Below are 18,310 nucleotides of genomic sequence, written 5' to 3' on the forward strand. Positions count from 1 at the left end.
AAAAAAAAAAAAAAAAAAAAAAAAAAAAAAAAAAAAAGAAACTAAATAACATAAAAATACTATTAAATTATATAATATATATGTTTATATTTATGTATAACTATTCTATATATATTTATTTGGAATGGTGTTTTAAGTAGTCCACCATGGTCACCCTGCTTTTTAAAATATCTACACAATCCCTCTTACAGTTTTAGCTATCTTTTTAGAACAATCTTATGTAATAAGTGAGCCACTAAAATATAAAGTTATTATGCTTGTATAGAAATGTTGATGAGAACTTGTCAAATTCTTGTTATCCTTTAACAGATTTTAGCAGAAGAAAAAGAATGAAAATGAGCTGTGCTTATTTTGAAAAAAATATTGGCTAAAAACAACTTCGTACATAACAGCTCTTTTGTGTAGATATTACAAAGTGCTAAAAATTTTAGAAATATTTTAAAATATCCTTTTAATAAATCTGGTACAACTGTAAACCATGACGAATTATAAAATATCTAAAGTCCTTGCACAACAAAATATCTATTATCTTAACTACACTGACATTTCAAATTATTATGTATGTTGGAACTGAGATCATTTTGGCACAAAGCTCACCAAACATGGCATAAAAGAGCATATAAAATATCTTTTGTGTTCTTTAGCTATCCATTTGAATTGCTCCCTTTGATGTTTACTATATCTCACTAACTCTAAACTTTTCCATATACTGTTTAAATTTGGTTATATGTCTGGTTGACGTTGATGGATGCAGTTTGTTTGCTATAAAACAACGAGTGTTTTTATTGATTAGTAGAAAAGGCAGCTTCAAAGATTTGCATGAATATGACCCAAACATGTATTAGCTAGTATAAAAGAACTGAATAATTTTATATTTAGTTCTTTGTTTAATCCCCTACCTGACCAATTTTATTTTTCTGTCAACATTGAAAGGCTGCTACATATATAGAAAATGAAAAATATATTTTCATTGTACAAACCGAAAATTATTTTCTTAGACTATACTACAAAATTGAAACATATCTCTATATGATTATACTCCAGTTCATATTTTATAATTTGTTTTTGAAAGTCCAAATTGTTTAATTTTCTCCAATATAAAATTCCTATTTATAGAACTTCTAAGTTTTCTAAACATGAAACAGAATAAATGAATAATGTGAGCAAATACATAGAAGATATGTATTTTTTTTTTCTTGGAATCTATGGCAATATATTAAGATGTTTACAGTTTTCAGTTTGAGATACTCACTGTATGCTATCTGAGATATTTCAATTTCTGCTTAGAGCTATACAAAAAACATCAATTCTACATTATTAAAACCACATATTTTAAACATGTAGGGTTCCCTATAAATGTCTACTATTATATAATACATCTAAATTAAGACATTTTATGCTATCAGCTATCAAACTATGAAAAGACATGTAGAAACCTTAAATGCACATTACTAATTGAAAGAAGTCAATTTGCAAAGATTACATAATAGAAAATTGCGACCAAGTGACATTCTGGAAAAGGCAAACCTAAGAAATAGTAAAAAGATCAGTGATTGCCAGGAACTAGTGGAGAAAGGAGGAAGGACTAGCTGGAACACAGAGTATTTTTAGGACAGTGAATTTATTCTGTATGGTACCAAAATGGTGATACAGGTCATTATTAATTTATCCAAATCCACAAAATGTACAACACCAAGTATGCACCCTAATGTGAACTGTAAACTTTGGGTGATTACAGTGTGCCACTGTGGGTTCATCAACTGTAACAAAGGTACCACTTGGGTGTTAGATATTGATAATCAGGAAGGTTGTGCCTGACTAGGGTAGATGGTGTATGGGAGCCCTCCCTAGTTTCCATTCAATCTTGGTGTAAATCTAAAAGTGTTTGAAAAACTAAAGTGTATTGAAAAGGGAAAACATGCAATGGTGATATCCCTATTACCTGCATGGAAATGGCTACTATGCCTAGATTGATTGAGGATCTCCTATAGAAACAACTTTTACTTTTCTGTCCTTTAACAACTAAAAAAACTCCACATATTAAGTGAGAAGTAACTCATATAGGTGCTTTAAATGTTTTTAGCTTCCTGTTTTTATGTAATAGAACTCAGCAGTGAACTATACCACGTCCTATTTTAGATAAATATTTTTCCCTGTTCACTTAAAACTTTCTTTCACGACTGAGTCATTTGACAGAACCATGAGTCACAGGCTACTATATAAAAATTCCATACAAATTTAATGTTTTCTACCAACACGCACTAAGAAATAGGATGTTTTTCAAGAGCCATGGGTAGTTTGCATTTCACATTACGTGTGACAGGTATATCCCATTCAGCTATTGTGAAATTATATTCTAGAAACAATAGCAAAATTTAGGTGTGTTGTTCATGGATTATTTAAAACAGAAATGCCAATTTGAAGATAATTTACTTTTTATTGAACCACATTTAAACAGAAAAAATGAAGTCCTCTATCTTGAATACTTGTTTTTAACATTTTGTTTCTCTTTGTAATATTAAATAAGAAATCAGTAGAGAAACAAACACATAGCTGCTACACAAATTATGTGTTGAAACTATTTATTTTGAATTCTTAAAATAAAAAGGATGCATATTGAGATGAAAATATCTTACTTTTAGTGGACAGTAAATAAAAATATTATCTTCTACTAATTAAAAATTACCTATCTCTACCAACAATGTAAATAAATAATTTAGTAAGGTGTTATCAAAATATGTGTAAAAAACAAGAAAGTGATTAAAATTTAATTTGATATTCACTGAAAACCATAAACTTAATGTGTGCTTTTTACCTTGGTCATGGGGAAGCAGCTATACATAAAAGTTTGAGTGAGAAAGATAAAAACTGACTAATAGAAATACTGTGATTAATGGAAGAAACTGTGGTTGCTGTACACATAGCCTTTCCTCTAACACACAGGGATTTTTTGTTGTTGTTGCTCTCCACAGGCCAATCAAGAAAATAGGAAAGGAACTAGGTCTAAGACATAGGACCGTATAACTTATAGGCCGGAAATTTACTGGTACCAACTTTGATTTACTGTAATACAACAAAGATAGGAGGAAAACTGAGAATCGAAGTTGCTTGACTATATCGATGACTATTTGCTTTTTCTGATCCTCAGTTTGTTGATATAATAAAATAATAGAGTTTGGTTACAATAGCTTCAGATTTTCTCAAATCTCTTTAGTTTCTTCACAATGGCCCAGAATAGTAGGACAATAAAAAATTAATAGAGTAATATATATTTACTTTAACAGTAACCATAAAAATTCCTAAGAATTCCCAGATACCCTCCATTTGATATCATCCTATTGTCAAGGGGCTTCAGGAAAAATAAAAATGAAAATAATAAAAATAAACAACTGTTCTGGTGTATGTTTCAAACTACTATAACTATTATATCATTTAAAAGAAGTATAAATATTACAATATACAAAACTTATAAATGTTGTATTAAAATTTCCATTTTGAAATATACACAAGCATGTCTCAAAAGGTGTATAATAATGTTTATATTAAAATATACATTTTGGACTGGACTGTCATGGAATAAGAGAAATTAAATATGCTCCAAAATAATCCAAATCCTGAAATGATAATTTTCTCCTTTGAATTTTGACATTATTTCATATTTATCAGGCAATGAAACATTTTGCTCTAAGAGAAAAATATGACTTTTCTGTTTATATCTATGCCAAAAGTTATTTTTACACTATAAAAGCTAATTAAATAATTTTATATTACTTATAATATTATTCCAAAATTTCAACTCTTACTATTTTTGTTTCATACCTTTGCAGTGGATAAGCACAGAATGTTAATCATTTTCTGCAACTTTATTCATTTGGTGTCCAAAACAAAAGAAAGGACTGTAGTGGATGAACCAAAGGAATCAGAGAAAAATCACTTTACATGTTTATATTTCCTTTATGGACTTTTGCTAGCAGTGGAGACTAGTTAATAATCTTTACATTACTAAAATTATTAATTATGTTCATGTGCTTTATTGAACTATATGATTATTTTGGCCTCCCACCAGAGATCAATGTTTTTATGAAGACACTAGAACAAGTTTACAATGGAAGTAACAATGTTTGATATTGTCACCAAATTATTTTTATAATATACAATTGTGATGAATCTGCTGATGATGTATGGGTTATCCAAAAATTGAATAACTTAATGAGTATGTTTATTACCTGTTCCTAAGTAAATAAATGTTTATGTTAAGTTTGATCAAGTTAGATATGACAACACTCCACAAGGACAAAAAAGGTTATACCAGTAATAAAGAAAACACGTATAACAAAGCTTTTCCTCAGTTTTCTTTATTACAACAATGGAGACACAGAGGTACAGAAAATAAAATGACATTTAATATACTATGAAACACATGCATAGGATTACACAAAGTGCTGGATATTATGTTGAGGGTTTTAAATAAGATGATACTGAGGACAATACACTTATAACATACTTTTTTTCAAGAAAATAAGCTACGATAGTTACGATGAAAACGAATGCAATTAAAATGATCAGAAATACTTTAAAACAGAAGCGTTACACATAACATCAATGAAAATGTGAGAGAAAAATATTCTTGAAGGAGGTACATGAATTGTGTACACTATTTAAAAAGGTAGTTTTAATTGCTTACTTTTTAGGAAAAAATAAGACTAGCTAGATTTATGTCATGGCCCCTATTCAGTACATATACAGAATAAAAATAAAAATATATTTTCTAAAAAGGAAGTTTTATGTCTCATTATTATGCATTGTTTTTAGTGTGTCACATATTTTTACTAACTAAAATGAAATGAAAAAGAATAACTGAATTTAACTTAAGCATGCATAGTTTCAGAACTTTTAATACATCTAAATTTAATACAACCAATATTAGATTAGTTCACACTTAAAATGAAGTTTTATTCTACTTGGATGAAAGTATCCTTTAAAAGTAGATAAAATAATAGTCTACCAACAAAGGAGATGAAATGCAGTTAAGACCATCTCAGATACACTAATAGAATTCTTAAACATATTTATTTTTTATATTTCTTGGATTTTTTTGGGGGGGGTTTACAGCATATTAGCTAATACAGATGTTATAGACTATTCCAGGCTATGTGCAACATTTACTGACAGTTTAGCCTTGGAAATTAGTTAATAACCAGGGAATATGTTGAATTATTACAGGAGATCTTTGTTGAGTCCTTAATTTTAGACAACAAAACTAAAGGCTTTTGGAAAACAAAGCATGGATATTAAACTCTCATCTTTGTCTAATTTTGAAAAATAATAAAACTAGATTTAAACTTAGGGAATGTTTTCCTTAGATAAAAATTGGGATTATGTAAATATAACACATAGAAGGAATACTACAACTTTATATTTAAAAGACAAAGCATATTAACTTTAGAATAATACTCTGATTTATATGGTAATTGGTCAGAGAATGAGCTAATAAGCGTTAATTTTTTTCTTTAGTTAAGTACCAAAATTTAATGTGGAAATATATTCTGAATATTATGTTTAACTATCAAATATTAATGATTAAACAATACTATTTATGAGATTAATTTGGAAATGCCTTGTCACCAATTTCAACTTAAATTACAATAATTTTAAAGACAATTTGTAGAATATTTGTATATTCAGTCATTTGAAATACGCAGATTTCAGCTATCTCTTCAATATATTAGATTTGCTGAAGCTTTTATGACATATTTCTATACCACAACATTAGGATTTTAAAATTTACAAACATTGAACAGAAACATAATAGAAGAAATATATTCCATTTATTCGTGGCCAAAAATTTAGAAAGGAAGCATAAAAGAGACAGAGAGAGAGAGGGAGAGAGAGAGAACAAAAGAGAGAAATGGAAAGAAAGAGAAAGGAGGAAGAGACAAATAGAGAAAGAGGAAGAAAAGTAAAAAGAAAGAATTATAAGAAAGGAAGAAAGGATAAAAGAAAATAAATTTTAAAAAGGTGAAAACTTGAGGCTGGCCACAGTGGCTCAGGCCTGTAATCCCAGCACGTTGGGACATTGAAGCAGGAGGATCAATTGAGTTCAGGAGATCGAGACCAGCCTGGGCAACATGGTGAAACCCGGTCTCTACTAAAAATACAAAAATTAGCCAGGCGTGGTAGCTGCGTGCCTGTAAAGCCTGTAATCCCAGCTACTAGGCAGGCCGAGGCATGAGTATTGCTTGTACACAGGAGGCGGAGGTGCCAGTGAGCTGAGAATAGGCCACTGCACTCCAGTTTGGGAGACAGAGCAAGAATCTTGTCTCAATAAAATAAATACATAAATAAATAAATAAAAATTAAAATAAAAAAAGAAAACGTAATTAAATTGGACTTATTAAAAGATCATTTAAAGGATGTTACATTATCTCTTACATAGATTAATCATGATAAACACATAAAGTTTACACATTTAGGTGTGATCAATATTATACTTTATCTTTATTCAGTGAGTGAAATCATAATACAAAAGGGCTAAACAAAAATATACGTGATAATATTTAGTGTAAATAATACCAGAATTGATCATTTCAAGCTCTTAATGTTGCTTATATTATATTAATATCAAATTTAAACCTTTAAAGAAAATTTTACATGACTAGGGATATTTCTTAATTGCTATAAACTTAAAGGTTATCATGCATAATACTGGCTATTATTCTTGAAAGTTACACCCAAATATATCGTATTATTGTATTGATATCCATATCCATCTTGGATTATTAAAATAATTTGTAATTTTAAGGTTTTATTTATCCATTATCGGTGTAAATATACCACATTAATATTTAAAATTATTTTTATGCATCTAAGAATACCTCCAGATTCAGAAGTTCATGGTTTAATTCTTTCTTGTATATTTCATTTAATATAAATGACTAATCATAAATTTAATTGTACATGGTTGAAACTACTTTGGAATTTTTTGTGTTTTAGCCTAATTTAAATCAAACATATTGAATGAGTATTCCTATACAGAAAAGGTTACAATTAAATTATAATTGTTTCCCAATTGACCCAAATTGCATATTATTGTGTGTAACGTGCACTATGATGCATACTTGTAACTTTATTAATTTAAAAAGAACTTGAATATTTAAAAAGTCAAATTTACTTGCAATAAAATTGTCTTTATATGTACTTGCTATATATTAGTGAAAATTGCATATATATTAAACATCAATCTAATCCCTTCTATATATATGCATATTTAAAATGTTTACATATTTTAATTTCAATCTTGTTCATGTATACCAGTAATGAAGACACATATGTGCATTTGCAAAATGCTTCTGGAAATAATATGAGTATAGAGTTTATAAAATTAAACTTCGTCTGTCCTAATGACCTATAGTATTAGGAAGGAAATGAACAAAAATGGCAACTTATCTAAGGTTTTTCCATGTAATGATACATTTTATAGGAAATAATTTACTGCTACCTCCTAGGCATACTGTTAGCATATCTGAAACATGGTACTTGTGGGTCTTAGTGTGAACTGATGAGTAATTATAGTTTTGATTGGGGTAGGGAGGCCAGTAACATTGATTGTAAAATGGAGGAAAGAAGATAGACTAGAAGAGATTGGAAGGAGAAAGAAGGAGATATCCAGATCTATATTTTAAAAATCCTGATATTCTACATGCAGATAATGGCAATCATGCATAGGTAAATCAATCTAGCTTCAATAACTGGTACAATATGGTCAAAACAATCTCTTGAAATATTTTTACAGTGAACAATACAATACACACACCACTGGACATAGACATATATTTCTGATTATATATAATGACTAATCTTACACTCACCTTAACACAGAAGTTCAAATGTATACATCTTCAGAGACAGAATTTTATGTAAAACTCCATTGTATGAAAAAAAAGCATTGGCTGATGCTAGAAGATACTTAAAACAAGTTTAAATTTTTATGTCTTGCTTACCAGTAATCACATTTACTTAGATGTGTAGACAGATGCAATACTAGTAAGGCTAAAAAAGTAACAAACTCATTTTTAAAATAAAAAAGTAAACTGTCTGATTTTTATGGTTGCCTATAGCAACAGTAATGTTCAGATAATAAAAAAGATAACTCAGCAACACATATTATTAAGACTTTTAAAAAATGCTAGGATGTAAAATGTCTAAGGTTTTATTGATTGGAATGCAATAGCTTTATTGTTTAGTTTTGTACTTTTTAATTTCTTACAGAAATAAGGCAAAGTAGAAAGCCATTATTTTAGCATCTCTGAGAATATTTTTAAAAGAATTTATGCATATCTCAGAGTAGTGAAAGAGGTTTTCATCTAAGAATCAACATTTGGCCAAATGACAGACTGCTTAAAAAGTTAAGGACTAAAAACTGGATCCACACTTAGATGTTTAAAATCTAATGAACAACTCTTTAAATGTATATAACTCTGCTAACATAATATAATTTTAATATTAGGGTCTTTTCAAAACGCCAAATTGATATATCTTATTTCTGTGTATACCTCACTTTTTTTTTTTTTTTTTTTTTTTTTTTTTTTGAGACAGAGTCTCGCTCTGCCGCCCAGGCTGGAGTGCAGTGGCCAGATCTCAGCTCACTCTGCAAGCTCCATCTCCCGGGTTTACGCCATTCTCCTGCCTCAGCCTCCCGAGTAGCTGGGACTACAGGCGCCTGCCACCTTGCCCGACCAGTTTTTTGTATTTTTTAGTAGAGACGGGGTTTCATCGTGTTAGCCAGGATGGTCTCGATCTCCTGACCTTGTGATCCGCCCGTCTCGGCCTCCCAAAGTGCTGGGATTACAGGCTTGAGCCACCGCGCCCGGCCGTATACCTCACTTTGAATGTTCTTTATATCACTTAGTGACCTTGAGTTATGATATGTAAAACTTCAAGATAAATAAACTTCGCACTAACTTACTAAATAAGTATTCCATGGTCTCCAAAAAAAATTTTGTCATTCCTAAGTCAAGATAATTTCTACATGAATTCTCACAGAAATGTCTCTAATTTATTTGAAAGATCAAGTAAGGTTATAATGAATGGGAAAAACAATTTCTGGAGGTGTTACTAGAAATCTTTTTCTCAATGCTTTCTACAAATTAGTAATCAACATAAATTCTTCAGTCTCAAATATCATGAAATTTAATATGCGATGATAATTAGTTATTTAATAAATGGAATATTGGCTATGGTGATTTAAAAACAAAACTTTCCCTAAAATGGATTATATTTCCATAATGTGTGAATTGAGATATTGTTTTATCTTAGCGAGAAAGGAGGGAAGCAGAAGTATTTTATTTGTTTTTTTTGAGACAGACTCTCGCTCTGTTGCCCAGGCTGGAGTGCAGTGGTGCGATCTCAGCTCACTGCAGGCTCCGCCTCCCGGGTTCACGCCATTCTCCTGCCTCAGCCTCCCGTGTAGCTGGGACTACAGGCGCCACCACCACGCCCGGCTAATTTTTTGTATTTTTAGTAGAGACGGGGTTTCACCGTGTTAGCCAGGATGGTCTCGATCTCCTGACCTCGTGATCTGCCCGCCTGAGCCTCCCAAAGTGCTGGGATTACAGGCATGAGCCACCGCGCCCGGCTGGCCAGAAGTGTGTTTTATCGGTTGATGCGTTGCTTCTGCAGTCTACAGGCCTATCACTAGATTACAAGAAAGGATAGCAGTTGACAGCTAAGAGTTTGGAAAAGATAAGTTAAAAGACAATCTACTATGAAAGGGAGGCCTAGCCCTCATATGAAAAGATTCTGTAGCTATCTCTTTAAAAAGAGACAGGAAAATTATTTCTGTTCAACAAAATAATTGCTCTTGATGAATGAATTACAAAGTCCAGAATCCAATCATTTGATTTACTGAGTATGTTATAGTCACTTTTATGCATATATGTAAATCTGGTTGTTTCCTATTGTTGACAATAAGTAGTAAAAGTCACTTGTTGAGATGTGGTTGCAAGTGAAAAACACAAACACTCTTCACTTGTTCTGAAATTACTTAAGATTACTTAAGTGAAAATTGCATATTCACATAATGAAAATTTGCAAAAACCAAAAATCATTCCTCATGCCACTCCCTCAAATCGAAATTCCTTTGAAATCTGGAATCTAGCTCCAATCTCAATTTCTTCCCATCTTGATTTCAACTTCTTGAAAGGAGTGTCTACAATATTTTCTTCTCTCTCTTTAATGCTTGCAAAAATTCTGACTCTCTGATGTCCAGAAAAATGTAATAAATAACTACTTATGTTAGAACAATAGGACTTGAGGTCAGCTCAAAACATAATCTAAATCCAGTGAATTGGGTGTAACTTTTTAGACATATTCAAATTTAATTTAATCTTCATTCTGGGAAAATTGCAGAGATATTTTCACTTAATGTAAAAATATTAATTGGTATTCAAATTTAAAATAGGAAACTTTCACATTTATTCCTTAAGACATTTTAGTTCAACAAAGGGAAAATAAACAATACAATTGGGATACACATCTAATAAAATATAATGCCTATGTTTTATATAAATGGTAAACACATTGAAATATTAGAAATGTTCATAAAGTTGGAAACTTACACTTAAAAGTAACAGTAAAAAAGCAATAGAAGTGATCCACAATTCTACATAATAAAATTATGATTTTCACAAAGTATGGCCATGGATATTTAATTATTTGCAAAATAATAATGAAAGATTAGACGTAGCAAAGGTTTAAGTTTCAAGTACAAGTGACATGATATTTAACAAGGTCAACTTTAGGAATTAATGGAAACTTTAGAATAAAGTATGTTATGCAGTGAACTGGTAGCTGAAAGTAACAATCCCGATTGAATCCTTCATTGATTTTCTGACAAATTATCCACTTAAAAGGTTGACAATAGGGGGAAGGGGAAAAAGCTTAATCGTTCGTGGGTGAAGATACATGCATAATTAATTGGACCTTAGAAAATATTTTATTATAATTTTAGATTAGCCTTGTTATTACTTTTTAAAAAAATTTTCAGGGCATAAGAGGATATATCATATGATATAACAATGACATTAAAACACACAAGACAAACTTATGGCTATAATGAAAGAAAACCCAGCAGCATTCAGCTGCCATGACTGGCTTCCATTTTCGCCTTTATTCGCTTCACAGCATTTATCTGCATGATGAAAATTGTTTTTGAAAATAGAATAAGAATGAAATAATTAAGAAAATAAAGAGTAGAGTTACAAACGAGAAAATAAAAAGAGAAAAAACGTGACAGCAGGAAAGAAAAAAAGAGAAAATAATTAATGCAAGATTTACACAAAGTCATTAACAATTAATGCAAACCTACAAAAAATACTTTGATACAAGCCAAGAATGGCTAAAATCGTGTATAAAACATTTCTATATATTGTCACATACTAAAAACAGACAAAGGCCAATATTGACGTTTATTCTGATTACTCAGACATTAATTCTGTCATTGATCCTTTACATGTAAATATCTTTCATGTATAAGTTGAAAATATAAACAACAAGGGAAAAGTCACCAGTCATTTTTCTGTGCTACTGGTGAATTCACAGAGCTACTTTTAATATGAGCTCAATATATCCTACAATGGTTGATGGTAATTTTTTCTACCATGATTTCTTAGAATATATTTAATAAAAGCAGTTAATTTTAATAATAAACTACTAACAAATATAAATGAAAATTGCATATTCACATAATGAAAATTTGCAATAAGCCTAGAAGCTAGAAGCATTAACCTATTGGCCATAGGCAAACTCCAGACAAATGTCACTGCACCTCTTTTAAAACAATTTTAGGAACCGAAGATTATAAAAATAATTTTTAGACCTACTTTTTCATTACATGCTAAACTACAGAAATACTGTTGCAGGTGTAGTATGAATATTTAGGTTAGACTGAAAATTCCAGATTCCAGAGAGTTAAGATGAAGTTTCCCCAAGTAATTGAACTTCTATTTCACCATTGTTTTAGAATTTTGAAACTTACGTTCTAAAACAACCATAAATGTAACCCTAATATAATATTTTCATATTCACCATGTGCTTGAATGTTGTTTTCTGCTCATGTTGAATTATCTAGTGATGAAAGATTTATTGTTTGAAACTAGAGTGGAGGTCATCAAAATAATTTTACTGTATGGTTCATTGGAAGTACAAATTAAAAGCCCATGAAAGTACAAAGTAACTGAAATATTTTTGCAATATTTTTTGTGGTGATTTATATATATTTTTTAGCTTGTTAAATCTAAACAACTATTTTGTATGTATAATGTATGCATTACATGTTCCCAGACAGTAGAATTATTTTATCATTGGATATAAAAAATATTGAATAGAATTATTGTCATCAAATTATATTGATAGTCAATATTAAAATTAGACATGTCTTCAGGAAAAAGAGGAAGTAATTGCTGAAAGATACTAAGGTCTTTTTTGGTTAAATAAAAATGTTATTAAACATGTGGCAGGCCAAAAAAAATGGTGAAAATGTTTTTCAAAGTAAGTTTATTTATATCCAAGGATTTTTTTGAAACATTAGATTATATCCAGTTCCGCAGTTTAGTAGTATTTTTAGTCATTAAAATTATACAACAAATCAATAAATGCCATGCTAGCAGCCTTGAAATCCATATGGTAGTCATTTTATAACAATTAATCTGCTATAGTTTCCCAATATTCTTGTTTCTTGTAAAATAAAATAAGATGGAGTTACGCTGCATGAATATTCCAAAAAGGAACATGATTGATTATGGAAACTCTGTTTTCATATAAATCAAAATACATTTTCAAAATAAGCACATCTTTAATAAGAACTAAAAAATGAAAAATATTAATAATTACAAAATTTTAAAAAAGCAATTATAAACTAATAAGAAATGTAGTCTCCAGTAGCATACTTACAAGAAAAATTATTATCAATGTAATATTTTATATGAATGTAAAGGGAGTAGGTGGGAAAAAAAAGAAAAAATAGTGCTTTAGTCCAACAAGTAAATGTTCTCTAGACTTAGCCTATTGTTTACAAAAAGTTAAATATACCTAACGCACATAAGTAATGGGTTTTTAAATTCGAAATTCCAGAAAACTTATTTTGACAGTCTACAATGCATGAAATACAAAAATAAATTAAAACCACACTAACCTTTGAACTCTATATCTTCTCTAACTTAAATGAAAAGACTTAAGATGTGCTAGTTTATTACAGGTAACTTATTTCTAATATGTTTGAATTTATATTTTATTTTAAAATGAAAAATAAAATCATATAAAATTATATGATCTTTTTTTCATCTTTTGCAAATATATAATGTTAACGCCATAAGATTTGAAAGGTTTACGGCCTTTAAAGTTGCCTCACAAAACCTAGATCTAAATCAAACAATTCTTAATTTATGGTTTGTTTTTGATATGACTTTCCAAGAGGCCTTAGCAAGCTGGTGTCAGTAACAGTAAATTAGACATGATTTTATAACTTTTTTTTTTTTTTCAAGATGGAGTCTTGCTCTGTCACCCAGGCTGGAGTGCAATGGCGTGATCTTGGCTCATTGCAACCTCCACCTCCTGGGTGCAAGCAATTCTCCTGTCGCAGCCTCCTGAGTAGCTGGGATTACAGGCGTGTGTCACCATGCCCAGTTAATTTTTGTATTTTTACTAGAGACAGGGTTTCACTATGTTATCCAGGCTGGTCTCAAACTCCTGACCTTGTGATCCACCTGCCTGGGCTTCCCAAAGTGCTGGGATTATAGGTGTGAGCCATCGCGCCCTGCCGAATCTGTGACATTTTTACAAATAAAATAAATACTTCATTTTCCCCGTTTTGATAAGTTGTGTTGGCTTTGTATCAGCTGCATAGTTTCGAGGGGTGAATACCATCTCCTACCTTCTCAGATGACTTTGTCTGTGTGTCTGTAGGTGTGATTTCTCCATGACTACTTGATTTGTTTCATCTAGCATTTTTCATCATAAAAGACCTTCTAACACTGGCCTTTCCCCACCTCCCACCTCTGCTCACCTGAGAAAAACTTCCTGAAAGCATTAAATAAATATGGAGTCTAAACTCCCTAACCTCACATACAATCCTCTGCCCACTTGTACCTAATTTCTCTCCCAATGACGTCAGCAAAGCAGCATGTGATAGGGATACTTCACATCTGTTCTGGTTCAGTGCATTCACCTTTTGGCAGCATTGGACACTTTACATGTATTCTTTTTGAAATATGACCCTTTTTTAACTTCCAAGATACTACGCTCGTGTTTTGCCAGTAAGTCTGTAAAGTGTTAGTCTCATGATGGGGGGTGGAGTGGTCTGGTTTCTTCTTCCAGTATAATATTATAGTTCCTTGGGACTCAGTTCTTAACTTCTTGCTACTCTTCAGTTATTCGAGAAATACTCTTTGGAAATCAATGCTGTGCCAGTCAGCCTTCTAGTTACTAGCAAACATAAATGAGTACTACAGACATCAACCCCTCTTCAGAGATTTTAGGCACTGCTTAGATGGGTTTATCCTCACTCAAATACCATTCACCTGTTAACACTGACAGCATCATGGGGTATGTTTCCAAGCCATGGTTATCTTCTCATTTCCATACCCACATATCTAACCAACAATTTGATATTTCAAATTTAACAAATACCAAATGGATCTGATGTTTGACCCTCATTCTTCAAATCTTGCTTCTACAAAATTCTTCACCTTGAGAAATGACATCAGCAATGCTCTAGGTGCCCAAGCAAGGAACCTAAAAGTCATTACTGACTGAATCCAATCTATTGCAATGGGAGGATTAGTCTACACTTACAATGTGTCGGGAATTTTTTCGTTCTCTCTTTTTTTTCTACCGCTGTTCATCCATCAGTTGCTCTTACCCATATGAGAAATAATAATCTATTTATAATACCTATCTTTTCATACAACTTTTCTGCTTACAATTATTTACTCCTTTTGGAAGATGTTTTACAATTATGTTTTTAGAAGCCCTTGAATTATCTGGTTTGCATTCCCTCTCTGACCTTATCTTCAGTCACACACTTCCAGGTTCTCTTCCAGACGTGCCTTTCCCAGCTCCTAGATCAGATCATGCTCTTTCTTGTCTCAGAGATACCTTCCATGTAACACATTTTCCCTGGAAAGTTCATTCCTGCACGTTTCCTTTGGAAACTCACTTTCTAAGAAAAATCTCTCTTAGTTGTAGTTATTTGTTATTCTAACTCATGTTGAATATCTGTCTTTCCCTAATAGATTGTGGAGATTTTGGGGGACAGGGGTCAGTTCTGTATGTTTCACAGATAAATCCTTAAATCCTTTGTACTCATTCAAGCGTTTGTCACAAAGAAGTACTCCAATAAACAATTCTTAAATTAACAAACACATCTTAACATGGCAGAACCAGAAGAAACTCATTTTAGAGATGAGGAAACAGTTATTTTGACAAGTTATGTGACAGAAACAAATCTGGGAATATAAACCAGAATTCTGTCCACCTTCTTTCCAGGTCTTGCCTACAAGCTCTCAAGACACGAGTTTCTCAAATTGAAAAAAATATATATATATAGAGAGAGAGGAAATGAATCACAGCATGTCTTGGTTACTTTGGTGCCTTCATATCTGTTTTTATTACCTTTTAACTTTTTCCACCTTTTGTTTATATGTATTGTTGGTTTTTATCATCAACAATTATTATTATTATTATTATTTTTTTGAGACGGAGTCTGGCTCTGTCCCCCAGGCTGAAGCGCAGTGGCGCCATCTCGGCTCACTGCAAGCTCCGCCTCCCGGGTTCCCGCCATTCTCCTACCTCAGCCTCCCGAGCAGCTGGGACTACAGGCGCCGCCACCACGCCCGGCTAGTTTTTTGTATTTTCAGTAGATACGGGGTTTCACCGTGTTAGCCAGGATGGTCTCCATCTTCTGACCTCATGATACACCTGCCTTGGCCTCCCAAAGTGCTGGGGTTACAGGCGTGAGCCACCGCGCCCTGGGCCAACATTTTCTCATAAAGGTAGCAGAGTCACTGGGGGTGTAACATTTAGTAATCTGTGTAAAATCTATCTTTTGATTTCATGTTTTATCTATGTTATCTACTTCATATAATATTAAATTTAATGCATTATTAAATTAAATGAATTAAGTTAATTCATTATGTTTCCAAATATATACACTAAATTAAAAATGTGGGAGATTGTAGTATACTGTTGCAATTTTCCTTTGGAGGAGGCTCTGGCTCAGTATGGGAACATGTATAGCATGTTCCTGATATTTGCATGAAATATAATTACTACTTACATACTCATTACAATTGTAGAAGTAGTTTCTGATGTTTCAAATATAGAGATGTAATGAACTCGATTGTACATTCAGTCATTCTTATTTAGATGTGTTATCTTGTAAGGGCATCAGATTTGTCATATAACTAGAAGTATTTCTGGCCTTAAACATGTCATTCAACCTCTTAAAATCATATTTGTAAAATGAGAATAATGCTTCCTTATCCAGCTCAGATTTAAGAATAAAATGAGATAATGCAGAAGTGCTTTGAAAATAATAAAAAAGTCATTAAAATATAAGATACCCATGTTATTTCCGGAGACTTTTTACTTCCTAATTTTAAATTATAATTTGGTGGAATTTATGAATTAATATTAGCAATACAAAGCTCTAATATCAATTACTTTTAAACCTTATAACCAATGGTAATTACTTTTTAATTGAAAGATTAGTCATATAAAACTGCTTTCAATTACTAAACAACTGATGTATGATATAACAAAATCATAATATATAAAATTAACATCAAGTTGAAATTACAAGAGGGTTTAATAACATGATTGAACTAGCTAGTTTTATTTCTTTTCCCGTTTCAAAAATATTATATATCTATACTTATACTCTAATATAATAAGACAAATAAATCTTGGTTTCATGGATTAATATGCTGCTCTTTTCTGCATATATGTACAAATAAAGAATATACTATAGATACATAAATATCTGTACATGTCTGCATAAAATTAAAATATTAAAAGTAATAACAGGGAAAATAAACGTAGAAATATGAACAATTTGGCAACTCATGAACAGAGTTAAGTGTTATTTTGAGTCAGAATAAATTTTTTATCTTTACTTCAAGAGCATTTATCTGAATAAAAGTTTAATATCCCTGTTGTGAACTTTCATAATGTTACTAACATACTAAGATGTAACAATGTAAGCGTTGTTACCTATCAATGGTAGACTCTAACCAGTGTGTTGCAAAAGCTGATTTACAGTGTTCTTCCATTTTATGAGCCTTCTTAAAACTCTAGGTATAGGTCTTTATGGAATTATATTTGTGGCTGTTCCTGCCTTTCTTTGTGACTAATTTTACGTTTCCAAAATCAACCTGCTTGGTCAGGCACAGGTTGGCTCAAATCTAACAAGAACTGGAGCACCAGTCTCCACATGATTGGCAGAGAAATCGTCTTCTTAGTAAAGCTTTCATATGGTCTCAATAGACACTTTTCACATTGACTATCATCAGTCACTCTTACTCTCTATGTTCTCCTATTCATTCGTTCCCCACCACTCCAGCTATGAATGGGGTCAAAATATATTTGCAAATTAAGCACTACCCCATGGCAAGAGCGATGAGAAACTTTGTGTATGATACGTCACACTAATAATTAGAACCTGGAATTTACATTTCAGTTGGTTTTAATTATTAATAAGAAAAGTCAATAAGGGTTATAAAAAGGTGGTATCATGTTTATTGCTCAGTCTAAAAAGAATATAGTTTTGCTTACCTTTAATAATGTTGGGCTTCGGTGGCATGCTGAATTCATAAACTGTTGGTTCGGAATATCCCAACCTATTGGCAGCTGTAATCTGAACTTCATACCCCATGGTCCACTGGAGATGCTCCAAAATGATGTGGTCTTTATTTCCCTGTACTTTTTTCTCTAGCCATTGGTCTTCCTTATCTTTCTGTGAAAGCAATAAAAATGCATTTTTGTAAATATCCACACACTCAAGTTGCACCTTTTTAGAAAAATAATTTATATTGGAATTGGAACAATATACTTATTTTGGATACTGGAACAAGTTTGATAGGCACAGAAATACATGAAGTTGCTGTGTCAATGAAGTCAGTATTATTTCTAACATTTTTCTATATAAAATACGATGTTGTTTATATTAGCCAAAAAGTGGTTTTGTAATTCATCCTTTGTTCAGTGGTTGACAATTGACCTCCATTAAGATTTTTTTATTTCACATATAGCAGTTTGC

The 18,310-nt window shown here is 31.4% G+C and overlaps 1 protein-coding gene across 6 annotated transcripts in view; it reads right to left on the reverse strand.

Annotated features, from left to right (window-relative positions):
- NCAM2 (neural cell adhesion molecule 2) overlaps positions 1-18,310 on the reverse strand; it is a 563,771-nt gene that overhangs the window by 48,938 nt on the left and 496,523 nt on the right. For 4 of the 6 annotated variants that reach the window (XM_025380697.1, XM_025380702.1, XM_025380699.1 and 1 more), the window contains one exon: positions 17,827-18,007. In XM_025380697.1, coding sequence (XP_025236482.1) covers positions 17,827-18,007 — 181 coding nt within the window. Of the gene's footprint in view, positions 1-9,374; positions 11,189-15,988; positions 17,615-17,826; positions 18,008-18,310 lie in introns of those variants that run through there. The other 2 variants (XM_025380700.1, XM_025380701.1) reach the window with 2 other exon arrangements.

This window comes from Theropithecus gelada, chromosome 3 (genome assembly GCF_003255815.1).
Source record: "Theropithecus gelada isolate Dixy chromosome 3, Tgel_1.0, whole genome shotgun sequence".
Classification (NCBI taxonomy): Eukaryota; Metazoa; Chordata; class Mammalia; order Primates; family Cercopithecidae; genus Theropithecus; species Theropithecus gelada.